Below are 15,897 nucleotides of genomic sequence, written 5' to 3'. Positions count from 1 at the left end.
CCAACAGTGAGCGTGGGTTATTAACCAAGGACAAACAATTTTGAACATAGGTGTACGAACAACTGAAGAATACCACTGCCCTCTCAACACTACAGTTTATCAGCTGATCTTTCTCCTTCGCGATTTGTGTTCGTGAGGATTAGAGCAATGTCACGCTTGTGTTTAGCTATGACTGGCTGGCCTGTGACTGTAGAGTCCGCCATGGTCAATATAAAAAGCACAGGACACTTGTAATTTCTGCAACAAATCAAAGGCTTACTTTAACATTAAGAATCAAAAGGAATTGAACATAACATGCCTCGGGTTAGGCTTTGATCGACTACTTCCTCGGGTGGAAGATTAACCAGCTAGGTTCCATGCGAATATGATCTGAACTACTCTGATTAGATCTGAGATTTGATTGACATATGCTAATGAGGCGGCATCCCTTGTGTCCTATACCAACCTCCTTAACTACTAATGTGTTATTGAATCTCACAAGCAACAAGGAAATTCATGGGGGTGATTGGAAAGAGGGGAGTGGAGGGTAAATGACTATCGTGTAAGGCATGACCTACCTGTCTGGAAGATTTGACCAACGTGGCAATCCTTTCCGCTTCTAAGCTGCTCGCCTGGGATCCGGGATTTTTTTGGATGAACAATCTGGTGTTTGGAATATGAGCCCAAGTTGGTCCCAGAGCAGGTTTGGTAGCAAATAAAGACTTGGAAGAGTCTGTTACCACATTATTGGTAATCTAAAGGATGCAATAGTTAAAAAATACAATAGTTATTACAAATACACACAAAGTTCTTCCAAGTGAATAAGACTGACGGTGGGTAAAACCTTGACTACAATCACAGTAAAGTGTTGGCACACTGACGCATTCACTGAGTCTCCCTCTTGTTCCTTCCTCTCAATGTTGCTTACAAAATCAAACACACAGCACAAGGAGTTCGCACGCATTGCGCTTTCCAACATTGCATGGGGGAATGGGGGTGAGTGTGCCAACAACTTTTGTCTATGATTGAAGCTGTGAGTTTTCTCAGCATAAAAGTTCGAATATAATAGAGCATTAATTTTGATAAAATAATCATGGAAATTTAAATCTCACGCACCACAACTGCGACTGAATGATCAACAGCCAAAGACTTCAAAATCCTTGAAAGGTTCACCATCAAAGAATGACCTGAGATAAACAAGTGGAGAAAGATTAGTAAACGGCCCGGAGTTTTGTAGTTTCTGAGTCTTAATAGGCTGCCGCACTATATTCAAAGACCACAGTGCTGCTTTAAGTCAATGTACACTTGCCCAGGGTTTAAAAGTAATTTTATCTGCATAGCTAGGAATTAAGTAAGTCTGAGAAAACGTCTACCACAACAAAAAAATGTAATGTTTTTATTGCCGAAATCAATGTTACAGGTCTTTAAAATAACTGAAACACTTTACAATATTGAATATAACTGTATTTGCCAAGTACATAGAAATGTATAATGTATAAGATCATGTAACGCTTGAGAGTTCACCTATAAAGAGTAAGCAGGAAATAATGACAGAGTACCATGAATTTGCTGGCCACCAAGAATGGGAGAAATCACTCCTGCTACGGAATCCACAATGATCATTCTAAGACGTCGCATGCTTTCGTTGTCATCATCATCATCAACCTAAAACATATGATAGTAGATAGGTATGAATGTCGAGAATTTCCAAAATTACCTGCAATTTTTACTTAACTAGTTTCCACCTACACTGCAATGATTTGCGACTCACTTCTTCTCCTCCAACAAATTCGGAGAGACTTTGGCTTCAGTATCCATCATCAGTAACATTAGAAGCATTTCTTAATGACTGTACATGTACACAAAAACTATTATTTTGTGATAACAGCAATAAAAAAAAGTCCTTCTCTTCTACTTCTTACCTGAACAAAGTTACTAGTCCCAAAAAAACTGTTGTGCGTGTCAGCGAAACAAAACGCCAGCTTCCAAAAATTTGCTGTGGTAGTTTATTTACCTTTCACTTATATTCTTCCAGTTGATAGTCAAGTAACTTTTTCTCACCTGGGTTCTGATTCTTTGTCTCACACTTTCTAGAGCTTCTACCACTGAGAATATATCAAAGGCTTGGATAACTGTTATTCTTGAAAGTATGTCATAAAGTTTCTATAACAGAAAGAAACTCATTACAGTGGATTATACTGTACCATGTTACTGTACCATGCTTCTTGGATGAAAAAAAAAAGTTTTTTTTATTTCTAATGGTTTTTGTTTTTGGTTATTTTGGGGTTTTAATTGAGTTATGTTTTATATAATTTTTTTTTCCTTTATGAAATTTTAATAACTGCAAGTGCTACTTTGAACAAGCGCCATCCTTAAAAAAATGCCCTGTTAAAATATCGAAAATTTTAATAACCTCCGGAGCCCTTTTTTGTGTAAATATGACCAGAATATCTCAGACTTGTGCATACCTGATCATCCAAGGACCTGTTCTGCCCTTGTAACATGTCTTTAATCCTTGTTGCACTTAATGACCCTCCAGTATCAATGTACAGAACATTCCTCTCTGTTTCCATAGCAGTAAACATGGCAATACTCATACAGATCTGGTAAAGAAGTGCAGATACATTAAATGTTTTTCACTGTGCAACATACAAACACCTGTTTTGTTGTATTTTCTTTTGTAACAAAGAGCAATATCAGCAGGTGTCGTAGCAGTTTACCGACAGAAAACTTCAAACACGACAATTCAAAGAATGATGAACATAAAAAGGTAAAGTTTTGCATGTAAAAACACTCCACAAAAAGTGCATGTATACTGAATGCCACCTTAGCTCTTCAGTATACAACTGCAGACCTTCATCATGAAGAAAGAGTTACAAGAAAAGGAAACCTGCTAGATGGGTGCATCGGCATGCTTTGCCAAATGTATAATGCTATCTGATCCATCCATGGCATTATCACTGAGGGGGCCGCTTAATGTCCAGAATACAAAATGTTCAATACACAAACACTGTACATCCTGTACCTGAGACTTGCCAACACCTGCCGCACCAACGATTTCTGTCAGTTCTCCAGTGTACAAACCTCCATCAAGAAGCTCATCTAAACTAGATATACAAAATACCATGAGCTGTCCATAATACTTCTTAATTTAATAGATCTGAACAATTAAGGCAGCTCAACCTGAAACATCATTATTACTTAAAAAAACGACGCAACCTCATATTTGACGTAGTGGTCCTGCTCAAGCTGATTTAGGTACCTCTGCCATTTTACATGCAATTTGTAAACAAACTGCCAGTCAGAATTTCATCAGTTGGAAGTTACAGCATATAATTTTTTTAATTTAAAGAGTTTTCATTCTAGAGACACTTGTCTTCTGTCAGCATGCCAAAAAGGGGGCAGTGTTAAATATTTCTCTGGTCTTTTATTATTTATGTTATATTCTATTTGTTTATACAATGTCAAATAAATTTAACTTTGTGACTTCAACAGCTGCTTAAACAATCTATCTGTAACATACAGTGGCCTCCTGCTCTGTGAATACTTGTTTGTTCCCACGAAAAGATCACATATAATTTTCTTTTACATCAGCCTGCTTTGTATGGGGACCAGATTAGGTGGGTTCACCTAATTTAACATAAACTTCAACATAACAGCAAATGATGGGCCCTTATTGCAGCTAACAGTCAATGGTACAAAATCCACCATGCTGGATGGCAAGCTCCACTCTGGAACATTCAACATTCAAATCAAAGGAAAGCCAATCATTAATGATTGATGTCTCAGTGTTCTGCATTCCCTTTTAGCATGGTGTCTGACATTTGCAGAATGCAGAATGCAGACTAAGAGAATATATTGTGTTACCTTTACCATTATTGAAAGCTAACTGTAAACAGGCTAAATGGAGTGTATAGTAGGCTAACCGGAGTAAACTTTTCACTCAGTTTAGCCTACTACACACTCCGGTTAGCCTAAATAGCACTACAACAACAACAACAACAACAAAGTTTATTTGAACTGTAAAATTACCAAGAAATGTTTAAACATTAGCCTGTTTACGGTTAGCTTTCAATAATGGTAAAGATAACACAGTATATTCTCTTAGTCTGCATTCTGTATTCTGCATATCACGTTCTGCATTCTCAGGTCTGCAAACTGAATGTCAGACACCGCTTTTAGCAAGGTGTTACAGTGTACCATGTGGTTGCTAGCTACAAAGGGCCCATTATACTTACTTATCACATCCTGTTAAGAAAAAATAAATAAAAAAAAAATTATTACAGTCATAGAATAACTATGTTACTTGTTACTCCAAAAGTACATAACGTAAAAGTTATTGCAATATATTAGCATGATCTAAGTTGGTATCTCAATCTTTATATTGTTAATTTGTAAATGTTGGTCAAATTTCAAATTTCAATGTCATTAAACAAAAATTGTAGAGCATACTGAAAAAGAAAAAAAATTGCCATTAATGTAATGAAGTCAGTTGAAATAACCTTTGAAACATGGTTTCATGTAAGGTACTTTATTTAGTCACAATTGTACAATGGGAATTTTGAGATTCACATGTAACTTGATAAAGGCAATTCCAACGCTACTGTACATGAACATGGCAGAAACAATGAAGCAGTCATACCTGTTGACATGATGGTAAATTTGGACATCATCTCGTCATAAAAATCACTTGCACTCATGGTGAAGGCAGATGACTGAGCAATGATGGTCTTTTGAACAGAGGACAGATCCTAACCAAACAAAAGTGTCAAGTGTTAAATTAAACTGCAGTCCAGTGTATTAGTTCTAAGTTTATATCTACTGGTAGTTAATTCTGATCATTTTCAAGTGTTTTCTGCCAGTTAGAAAATTTGTTGAACTCTGAAATAATAATCAATTTAATACACAAGAGTGATATGAAGAGTCAGAATGTTGTTTTGCAATTAATTACATGTATATGGAGGAAAAGAGACTTTCTTTTGGCTAAATAACTGCACATGTAAACTCTCAATACCACCAGCCAACAGTCCCAACAGGCAATGCAAGCTATTAGTGACAGGCTCTCTGGGGCACATAACAACGTCAGCCCCATCATCAGTATTAATAAAACCTAAGTCATGTACCAACCCTACCCTGGTAAGCCCCATGTGAAAATCAACCAGTTTGCTTCAAAGAGAGAAGACCTAAGTATGCAAATTTAACATTTTGTCTTTTCAAGTCATGAGTACATGTATGTAAATCTTTCAAGCTTCTTGAACTGATGAATGCATAAGCACTGTCTAGTTTAAATGTCTTGAAAGTAGCATCCAAAAATAAGTCAGCATCAGACCAGTAACTTATACAGCCAACTTGATGTTAATTTTTAAAAAAAAAGAGGGGGGCCCGACAACTCCCTTGGGCAGGAAAGGGTTAAATGATTTCATACCTCTACTGGGACTGAAATTGTCCGAGCTAGTTTGTCAACATCACAGCATATGAAATCTGCCACTGAAAATGTACAGTAGAAAAAAACATGTTAAAAAGGTTAGACTAGTTTTATATTGTGTTCTTGCAAAAAAACAAACAAACATAAGTTCCTCCCACAGAAAGGTGTTGGCTTGAATCCTCTCCACCCCTCTGGAAATTCTAGTTGATCCCCATACTTTCCTTTAAAAGTTTTGGCTTTGGAGACCCCATACCCCTTCAAAATTTCCAATGATGTTCCACATACATGTATCATGAGAGCAACTTTGGAACCAAGTATCTTGGGGAAAAGATGTGACAGCAACTTGTGTGCATGTATAAATACAGATAAAGAAAAGCTATGGCGATCTGTTGGGCATAAGAAGATATATTGTATTTTTATTCTGATAGATCCTTATCATATCATCAAAATCGTCATCCTCATCATTTTTTCCTAACTGGAAAAAGTCATAATAGACCATTGTACATAAGCTTAATTTTATACCCACCAGTAACAGTTAGGTATGGAGGGTAAATGTTATGTATGTGTTGGGGTCTGCATAATTTGTGAGCCAGTGAGCCATGCGAGCCATGGTGCGAGCCATGCGAGCCTTGCAAGCCATGACTAATAAAATTATAAAAATACCAGTTCATCTCGCTTTGTAAACCTCTTTCTTTGATTGGTCTTGGATGTCAAATTAAATTTTTGAGTTGGAATTATGGGCTGGATTGTCATGTTTGCTTGCGGTTAGCTCAACTTCATTTTGATTGTGGTTAGTTCTGCCCCTGTTTGCTTGTGGTTAGCTCCACTCTGGTTTGCTTGCGATTAGTTTCACTCCAGTACAGTTTGCTTGCGGTTAGTTTCACCCTGGTTTGCTTGTGGTTAGTTCCACCCCAGTTTGCTTGCAGTTATCTTTCATTTGTTGGTTGGGGCATTACACTATCATACAGTGATATAGTTATGCTTGTAGCATATAAACACTAAAAATTTGGATTTCTTGGTCATTGTGGCATAACCCGGGGGGGAGGGGGGGTTATGCCTAAGGCGTTCCGGGAAAACGCCAACACATGTAATTCTAGCCATAATGGTCTCATTTAGGGTTACACACGAAGAAATATCCAAATATAAATTCTATTCTTAGTTTTTTTGTATCTTTTAGGGGTCAACAAAAGGTTGAACCACACCCAGATTGGTCTCTTTTAGGGGTTCTTTTCAAAATTTCCGACGAACATTCCCGTCCGTTTCATATAGGAGTCCCCCCCCCCCCCCCCCCGGGTGGCATAACAAGCATAAAAAGCGGCCTTGAGTGGCTCGCATGAATGGCTGACTCGCAGATTTATAAAACTCTATGTGTTGTGGTTCAATTTTATATTTGGTTTACATTTTTCAAACCAGTATGATTTATTACCATGATCTGAAACAGAGGTACCGTAAATAAAACTCGAACTGGTTTGAAAAATTTTAAACCGAAGATAAAATTAAACCACAATCTCGAATTAAGTCCATAATGCACGGATAAGAAAGCTCACCTGTGTTAATACCATGTCCTCGTAGTGCATTGATTAGATTTGGTTTTGAACCACTGAAGTTAAGGGACGAAAGAAGTCGATGCATGGCTATGCTACTTCCAACCTATGACCTGCCAACATCACAGCTTGTGGAATTTTTTTACAGAAGTCATCCATTTTATCTCCCCTCCACCTTCACCTCGAAATAAGCCAACAACTTTTCCATAAATTCCAAAACATTTTCGGAAGCTGTGTGAAGCTAAACTAAGTGAAGTTTGGTGAAGTTTCCGAAGCAGCGCGAACTGCAAAACTAACAAGGCGTTACATGAAAATCTGAAAGAAGACTAGAACGAGTAAATTTGCCGAGGGTAGAGGAGATCTGGGTACGAGATTAAATGTCGATTAAATAACACGGTCCAGGTTTCATTCTTTTTGGCAACTTTTGTTCAATCTATTAAATTATATTTTATTTTATTTTGAAAGTTCAGAAAACTGGGTTTCTTTCGCATGAAATATTAGCTGACATGAAGTTGCCCTCCCTTCCCCTCCTCTCCCCTCCCCGCCTGCTCCTCCTCTGGTCATCACTGTTTTCCCATCAGTCCATTCGTGCTGTGGTGAAAAGAACATGGCGGCCTCGCAGGGAAGGTTGGTGGGGTTTAGAGGGCTGCATTCAGCGAGATGCCTCCTGAGAACCACCAACATATCAACTGCAAAGCGAATAGGCGCTAAAGATTGCAGGAGGACATTTATGACATCAATCCTTCGTCAAGGTAAGAAAATCCGAGTGATATAAACTTCATCCGAAAAGACTAGCTTGTCCCAGCTAGCCTTTGATTGTATGGGCCTTGATGTTATCTTCGATTTGATTGTTCAACGGATTTTTAGTTAAAGTAAGCTTAAGTAGTGTGCAGTTGATGAAATAAATGCTGTTAAAGCCAGAGCCACGTACGTTTTGCTGGTGTCTAGAAAAACAAGAAAGATCAATTGCAAAGCTTCGATCTTTGCTGACATCAGATACAAGTATTTGCCCGGTCTGAAACCCTGGTTATATACCAGTAGAACTTATCATAAATTGCAAAAGTGTGTTGAATTGTGCACTTGCATCTTCTTCAGGGGGGAGGGGGGAGGGGGGGGGGTCAGCAGTGGTGTGCACGTGTGGGAGGGAGCTAAATTCATAACAGCACTTATAGGAGCCATGACACAATCATATTTTTTTTACTGTACAAAATTACCGTATTTATTCAATTTAGTGCCCAACCTTGAATAAGCGCCCACCTCGAAAAAGTGCCCACCCTGTAGGTAGGAAGGTTAATAAGCGCCCACCCCAACACCCCTAAAAAGAGGGCACAAAAGGACATAGGCGTACGAGGCGGGGGGGGGGGGGTGAGGGGGGCTGCAGCCCCCCCAGTGCCGAAATTTTTCAGGCAAATTGCTTAGAATTCGGGCAACAAGCCTAGGAAAAAAATAGAATGTAAGCCGACAAATCTCAATATTACGTTCAAAACTAATTACATCAGCAGAAAAAGTATTGGAAAAATACCGAACTTTGTCGTTCAAAAGTCTAAATTTCTCATGCATCTGCTTTCCTTTCCTCTTGCAAATTGCTATAATCATGTTCGATTTTCCTTGCAAATTCTGCGTGACCCCTCAGTTTGATTCAGTTGCAATCAGCTTTTCTATAGCTTGAGCGTTTGCGTGCGGTGGACCCAGTGTAAGACCTTAAAACAAAGCTGTTACAAATGTGATAAAGCTGATGCTTTTCTCAAATGTTAAGTTCTCAGGGCAAGCTTAAAACTTTCGACCGATTCATCCCTTATGGTTTCACACGCTTTTGTGTAACTTGCAAGTGGGAGGAAACGATGTAAATTGGCTTCCTCAAAATACTTTAATTATTGCTGAACTAGGGTGAATAAATAAAATATTTCTGAAGAAAAAGGATTCAGTGCATTGACACCTTCGGGCAATGCCACGAAACTAATCAAAGAACTATCGTTTCCTTTAAGCAAGCAGGCAAGGCTTTTTCACAACTATTTTAATGCACGTTTTGTTTTGCATATTATATAGGCCTTTTTATTCGGCTTTCAACCCATGCCAATTTTTTTTTTCGGGCAGTAAGGTCTCCGCCTCCCAGGTCCGAAGGTGCTCGTACGCCTATGCAAAAGGAGTATTGCCTATTATTGGAATTGAGATTGAAATTAACAAAGTACCCCGAAGACCCTGCAGATGAGGGGATATAGACAGTTGCCAGCTGGGGGAACCACAGTCACAAAGCTATGCACTGCTAACACCCAGTGCCATCATGCACTACATGTTAAAACATGTAAAACCGTTCCACAATGAATGAGGAAAGAAGCAAACTGCAATTTAAGATAATTTTACTGCTCACCTGATGCTTTGTGACCCTACATGTAGCAGCATCATTGCAATGAAGGGTGTCATAAATACTTAACATAGACGATTGTTTTTCAGCTGTTCCTACAACACAAATCCTTATGCCAGCACTGTCACCCACCATGGAAGAAGGAACCATCATAAAATGGATGAAAAAGGAGGGTGACTTTGTGTCCCCAGGGGATGTACTCTGTGAGATTGAAACTGACAAAGCCACCATCTCCATGGACAGTGATGAAGAAGGAATCTTGGCAAAGATCATTGTTCCAGAAGGAACCACAAATATCAAGATAAGTCAATTGATTGCGCTTATGGTAGAGGAGGGTGAAGATTATACAAAGGTTGAGGTGCCGTTAGATGCAGGTAAGACATTAGCACAGCAGCTGACTGTAAATTCAGTGAAATTCAATGAGGTTCATACCCTAAAGCATGGCACCTCCTGTAGATTACAAAACAGCTGATTTCTCCTAATGGCAAGAGAACACTTTGTTTTCTTGCCATTAGTTTTTTTTTGTCTTGATTGTGAGCCTGACCCTCGATCAATGCATGTTTTGTTTGGCTTCTAGTTGTTGACCATTTCAACAGTTTATAGCTAAAGAGCTACTACCGCAATGATTCGATTTAGCCGCCGGGGCGTTTATTGATTTTTGGCACCTAAAGGGAGGGCGCTTATTCGAGACAGGGCACTTATTCGGGACAGAGCGCTTATTTAAGTTTTTGAGAAACAACCAAATGTTCAAAACAAAACTTTACTAAATATTAAAATAACTAACAATAACAGAAACTGTAACAGTAACAAATTGTTGAAAGTTCAGTTACTTTTAAATGAATTGTCCATTTTAGCAGTAAATATATACATGTACGGTACGGTGAATGTTCATGAGTTTATCTATTCGACGTGGATGACTTCAGTAGGGGCAGTTGTCCACAATACGGGCGCTTATTAGAATAGGGGCGCTTATAAGAACGGGGTGCTATTAGAATGGGGGCGCTTATTGTAATAGGGGCGCTTATTGACAAAAACACATTCGAACAGGGGGCGCTTATTCGGAAGGGGGCGCTTATTTGAAGGAGGGTGCTAAATCGAATCATTACGGTACGCTTGCATCGGAAAAGTTGCAGAAATACCCAACAGTGATCACAAACCTTACCATTGTAGAAACTAAAGGGACAGATCCTTTAGTGCCCTCGTCATTGCATCAACTTGAATCAGGTCATTATAGAGTGATGTCAGGTCATTATAGAGTGTCATTATTTTATCTACAAGTAGGAATGATTTGAATCTCTTTGTTCATAAAGAGGGCCTTACCACATTCAAATCAATACTTTATCAAAACAAAGGTTTTTTTTATCTCAAAGAAATCCACAAAGAAACAGAAAACTCTGCAACAGCAGTTGAAAGTAGCTCTGCACATGGTAACGGTGATGTGTTGATGTCTCCGGCTGTAAGAGTACTTCTTGAGACCTATCAGCTGAACCCCAGGCTCATTCAAGCAACAGGTCCAAAAGGGAGACTGCTCAAAGGTGATGTACTGAGGTACGTGGCCCAGGGAGGAAAGCCCTTTACCAAACCGGGTGAGGAAGCTTCCCCTGAAGCAAAGGTGGCCACAAAAGCTGCCCCTTCACAGCAAACTAAACCTGCAACTGACACAACTGGTAAGTACTGTTGTGAGCTTGTACTATGTAGAAGTGTTAGATGCTGTTGACATATCTTGTAACAGTAACCTACATAGACTGTTTACAGCCTCCCTATTTTCCAAAGGAAAAAAAACACAAGAGAAAGAGCGAGCGACGAGAGTGTGGAGCATAGAGGGGGGAGGTGTTAAGTTCCCTGCCCTTGTGCCTCCTGTTTTTATTGGCATTCGGCTCTCTCGCAATTCTTTTCCCACCCTCAATGCTCCAAGAAACATACGAGAAAATAGAGGGCTGTTAATAGTCTATAACAAAAGACAAACAACCCATACTTTTGGATACTTCCTAGATGGTTCATGCTACAGAAATCAGTGTTAACTGTCAGTCTGATAAACTACTTTCTACAAAAAAGTGAATCCTAGAAGTTTGATGTTCATCTTGTTTTGCAGTTTCAAAGCCCAAGCCGGCTATTTCATCAACACTACCTTCTGATGCAGTAGTAGGCCCTGGATACACCGATGTACCTCACACTAACATGCGGCGGACCATTGCTAAAAGACTAACAGAGTCTAAAGCAACAGTTCCACATACATATGCTACCACAAACTGCATAATGAACAATCTTCTTGAGTTGAGAAAAGGCCTTGATGTAAAAGTTTCAGTGAATGATTTCATTATAAAAGCTGCAGCTTTGTCCTTGAGGCAGGTCCCAGAAATGAATGCTGTTTGGAGTGGCGAGGATGCTCAGCTCCTTAGGGAGGTTGATATCTCTGTTGCTGTGGCAACTGACACAGGGCTTATAACACCCATTGTCAAAACTGCCGACAACCTTAAACTTGCAGAGATCTCGTCAACTCTTAAGGTAAGTTTCCTTCATAGCAAATTGCTATAATATAGGAAAACCATTACCGTTAAAAAGTACCTACCGGTACATGTAGAATTATCAGAAACGCACAGACCTGGAATGCAAGCCAAAGAAAATTTTATGCAATATACCCAAAAATGTTTATGTAACACGCCAATGAATTTCAAAATGATGTGGTGTGCAACTCCTTAGAGAAATATTTCTTGCCTTTCACATTCACTCTCTTCATGGTAAAAAAAAAGTAAAGTTTGCTTCGAGCCTAGTGGCCCATACAGGCCGGAGCTTATCCTGGTTTCCGTAGCATTAAGCGACTGAGAGTATTGCTACTCCCTCCTGGATGGGATGCTAGTCCATCGTAGGGTTACCACCCAGCAGTTAATTCGCCGGTACCCATTTATACACCTGGGTGGAGAGAGGCACTGTGAGAGTAAAGTGTCTTGCCCAAGAATACAACGCAGCGCCCCGGCCAGGCCTCGAACCCGGGCCATTCGACTCGGAGTCAAGCGCGCTAACTATTAGGCCACCACGCCTCCTCTCTTCATGGACACCTGCATATTCATCTGATTAAAGGAGCAGTGTCACAAGCAGTCTTTTAAGTTTTTCTGCAAACTATTCTAGACTGATTGTGAGGGTGCACTCACTGACACACGAAATAGCCTTGGAACAGCAAGAGAAAGAAAGAAATTCATTCGCCAAGAGACTTGAATAAACTGTAATCAATGGTTTTTTAGTGATTTCTTTCAATAAACGCTGACAAACTTGAAAATGTCAGCCCGACTATTTCTAGCCTCCCACACAGTCGTTCTTAGGGGCGATCGTGTTTCACTTCTCCCCACGAGGGAGGAGTGAAACACGATCGCCCCTAAGAACGACTGCGTGGGAGGCTAGACTATTTCAGGCGAGGGGTCTTATCTGTCTGTAGCCGCACCATGTTTCAACAATTTTCATGTCTGGTATTAAGTGAAGCTAAGCCAGGCCATTACTGTATTTGTGGATTTCTAGTAAATACATACACTTTTATTGAATTTTCAACTAGCACTATAATTTGGTGACACTGCCCATTTAAGACCAGAACAATAAAGAATTTGTATGCTTACCAAGTCCACATGTTTATTTAATTGAAGCATGTGTTTGAGCCATAACTTTAAGTCAACAATATTTGTTAGGCTCGAGTCCCATTGGTTGTAATCCGTTTAAAATCTAAACATTTGGTTTTAGATTGTGTGCTCATAAAGGATGCAATTAAGAGTGTCGCCTTGTACTCGCAGCTCTGGACTATATACTGTACACAATCTCTTAATAACCTGATGCATTTTTTTTTTCTAAAACAGGACCTTGCCAGCCGTGCTAGGGAAGGCAAGTTACAACTGCACGAGTTCCAGGGTGGTTCCTTCACCATTTCCAATCTTGGAATGTTCGGCATTAAGGAGTTCTCTGCTGTAATCAATCCACCCCAAGCTTGTATTATGGCTGTTGGTGGTTCACGCCCTGTTCTCACAGCAGATGAAACAATTCAGAGCATTATGACGGTTACATTATCTTGTGATCGGCGGATGGTGGACGATGAATTGGCTGCAAGATGGCTTGATGCTTTCAAATCAAATATAGAAAATCCCTCTAGGCTACTAGTGTAACATTTTATAGTCGAGAAAAATCTAGGTAATTAAGTCTTATGTCGGTTGGGGCATGCGACATTTTGTTTGAAGTGTGCAATGTGGCAAACTGTGTAAGGGGAGATATGTCTCAGTTAACGCAGTTTCAGATTGATATACACTTTAGAACAATATGGTGTTTTATGGATTGAATGTGAAGTAAATTTAATTTACAATATACGGCCTACAATGCGATTAAACAGAAGATTTATTGAGCTTTGTAAATTGATGTAAAGTACAACTAGAAGGATGAAATGAGAAGTTTCCACAATAACTCATCACCATTTGGAGACGTGTGCTTACGTTTAAATCAAAGTGCCCGTTGGGCTGTCTCGGTTTCAGTCAGAGCGCATCCTCACCGCACGCCGCCCGTAGGGGGGGCGGGCGCCACCCTAATGCTTTCCTTGTCACTTTTCGCTCTTTGGCTATTATGATATTTCTGTCCTGTCTTCTACTTTTCCTATTTTCCCTGGGTGCGGCCGCATCTTGGACGGGGGAGCTCGGGCTTATAGATCTTTGAGATAATTTTCACTCTTTAAACCAGTCAAAAAATTTTATAATAAAGAAATTTATAATATTATTATTCATGGAAATTTTTCCCTCCGCTCGCTCTCTCCTCTTTCACTTCATCCGCGGCCTTGGAAAAGCCGTGAGGGGATTAGGTATGGGTCTTTTCTCCCTTATTCCTGTGGGGGAGGGATATGGGACGGAGAATGTCTGGTTTTTCTTTTACGTCATCTCACTATCCGGCGGATGTGGCGAAGGGAAATAACGTACGCATTTTGCTGGGTCTTCGTTTCCTCACTAGAAATAACGGGCAATAAAGAAGTAAGATAAAAGAAAGAGAAGATATTTACGAGTTTTTAGTATTAGAGAAAGAATTGCTAGTGATCGGGAAAGGATTATTGCGTTGCTCTTTATTTCTCAAAAAATTCTCTTAGACAGAGCAAACTAGAACAGATTAAAGGGCTTGTACAAGAATAAGTAGAGAAAGTTATATTTTATGCGGTTTAGTGTAAGAAAGGAAACAGACATCAAACGGTGAAAAGCAAGCAGCCTTTGACCTTACTGGCGGCAGTCGTATCGTATATCGGTTGTCACGCAAAAAGAAATAACGCTACTAGGCACGTCTATAAAGCCACAGGGCTTCTTTTGTGTCTTTCTTTAACTGCGACGAGTTGACCTTTAGCATGTGTCTTAGTGAATGGGGGAATTCAGGGAATTGAACTGTTTTCAAATGGTTTAGTGTATACTCGTGAAGCAGGAAAAAATGTCAAGGATCTAAAGTTGTTTTTTATGTTTATGCGAATTTAATAGCTATAAAGGCACACATCTGTTCGACTATTACGGTCTATTAATCTTTGAAATCCGAATCTAAATTGGAACGAAAAAAAGTTTTTTTTTCTGATATTTCGACATACTCTATTGGAGCATCCTGTTTAAGAACAAACGGGTACAATAAATTTTTTGCGTGTTTCACTTATTTTCTTTAATATTTCTTCGTACACCCGCAATTTTTTTTCAATATTGCTGCGGAGTATTTTATATTAATTATACAAACTCTATGCAAACATTTACATTTGCGTAAAATACTCGAAAGAGAAAACGCGCAATACGAAGAACAGCATCCCGGTGCATCATTATATGTAATATGGCTATTTCTTACCTTTTTCCTTCTACTTTATCACTTCTTACCTTACGGGGTCTTACACAAAGATATTTGGCTCCATCTACTCTTCTCTCTCCTCGTCCGACGTGACCGCGACGTAACACGAGACAAAAAAGGATAAGGGTTAAATGCTATGACAAAAATCTATAAGACCGTGTCCACACTTAAGAAAATCTCGATGATTTGGTAAGTGCAGAATGCAATATGGAACAATTGAAAGTATGATGTTTTATATATGTTCGTGTTTATTTGCTTTATTTTACTTTCGGAAAAACTGTTCACAGGCTACTTGTATTCTTTTCCAGGTGTTCCTTACGCTAATCTTTGCAAACGTAACACGACACTTTTGTTCGTTTGTAACAAAATACTTTTGTCTTCCTTGAAAATGCGATAACATGAAACTTTTGTTTTTTGTTTGTTTTACGGCGGCATCGATGACATTTGTTTAATTTAATTAAGTAACGGTTTAGACTGCACGAAAGACGATTCTCAAAAACTAAAGAAACAAATCTAATCAAAAAACATATTTTTCGACAGGTTTTTTAAAACGCAGTACAGCTAGGATATTTGTTTCCTGGTTATCAGGCGTTCACGCCAAAAAATCCCGGTGCAAGTTTTTGCATACCTAATTACGAAAGCACTGTGAAAGTCTCAAAATCGAATTTAATTAATTTGCGGTTTTTACTTGGCGCCAAGAAGTCTGCAGGAAGCCTACCGCAAACACGCAATACAAGCGATGTTTATGATAGTTCCAGAAA

At 39.3% G+C, this 15,897-nt stretch overlaps 2 protein-coding genes across 2 annotated transcripts in view; one reads left to right on the top strand and one right to left on the bottom strand.

The window, feature by feature from the left end:
- LOC144647277 (DNA repair protein RAD51 homolog 4-like) overlaps positions 1-7,235 on the bottom strand; it is a 7,528-nt gene extending 293 nt beyond the window's left edge. The window contains exons 1-11 of the mRNA XM_078507061.1: positions 6,952-7,235; positions 5,405-5,466; positions 4,622-4,730; positions 4,218-4,227; positions 3,005-3,086; positions 2,448-2,582; positions 2,041-2,142; positions 1,539-1,644; positions 1,096-1,166; positions 558-734; positions 1-237 (exon numbers count right to left, since the gene is read on the bottom strand). The exon at positions 1-237 is cut by the window's left edge and continues 293 nt beyond it. Of these exons, the coding sequence (XP_078363187.1) occupies positions 163-237; positions 558-734; positions 1,096-1,166; positions 1,539-1,644; positions 2,041-2,142; positions 2,448-2,582; positions 3,005-3,086; positions 4,218-4,227; positions 4,622-4,730; positions 5,405-5,466; positions 6,952-7,036 (1,014 nt within the window). The 5' untranslated portion in view covers positions 7,037-7,235 and the 3' untranslated portion in view covers positions 1-162. The remainder of the gene's footprint in view (positions 238-557; positions 735-1,095; positions 1,167-1,538; positions 1,645-2,040; positions 2,143-2,447; positions 2,583-3,004; positions 3,087-4,217; positions 4,228-4,621; positions 4,731-5,404; positions 5,467-6,951) is intronic.
- Positions 7,236-7,525: 290 nt separating this feature from the next.
- Positions 7,526-13,685, top strand: LOC144647222 (pyruvate dehydrogenase protein X component-like). The gene is made up of 5 exons (XM_078506989.1): positions 7,526-7,700; positions 9,400-9,684; positions 10,681-10,977; positions 11,403-11,815; positions 13,150-13,685. Exons 1-5 carry the CDS (start codon positions 7,556-7,558, stop codon positions 13,450-13,452), a joined length of 1,443 nt encoding a protein of 480 aa, XP_078363115.1. The 5' UTR covers positions 7,526-7,555; the 3' UTR covers positions 13,453-13,685.
- The last annotated feature ends 2,212 nt before the right edge of the window (positions 13,686-15,897 follow it).

The sequence above is a fragment of the Oculina patagonica genome, chromosome 3 (genome assembly GCF_052425735.1).
Source record: "Oculina patagonica isolate OP01 chromosome 3, crgOcupat, whole genome shotgun sequence".
NCBI classification, from domain to species: Eukaryota; Metazoa; Cnidaria; class Anthozoa; order Scleractinia; family Oculinidae; genus Oculina; species Oculina patagonica.
The sequence above is the reverse complement of the archived record's forward strand: the minus strand, read 5'-3'. Positions and strand labels throughout refer to the sequence as shown.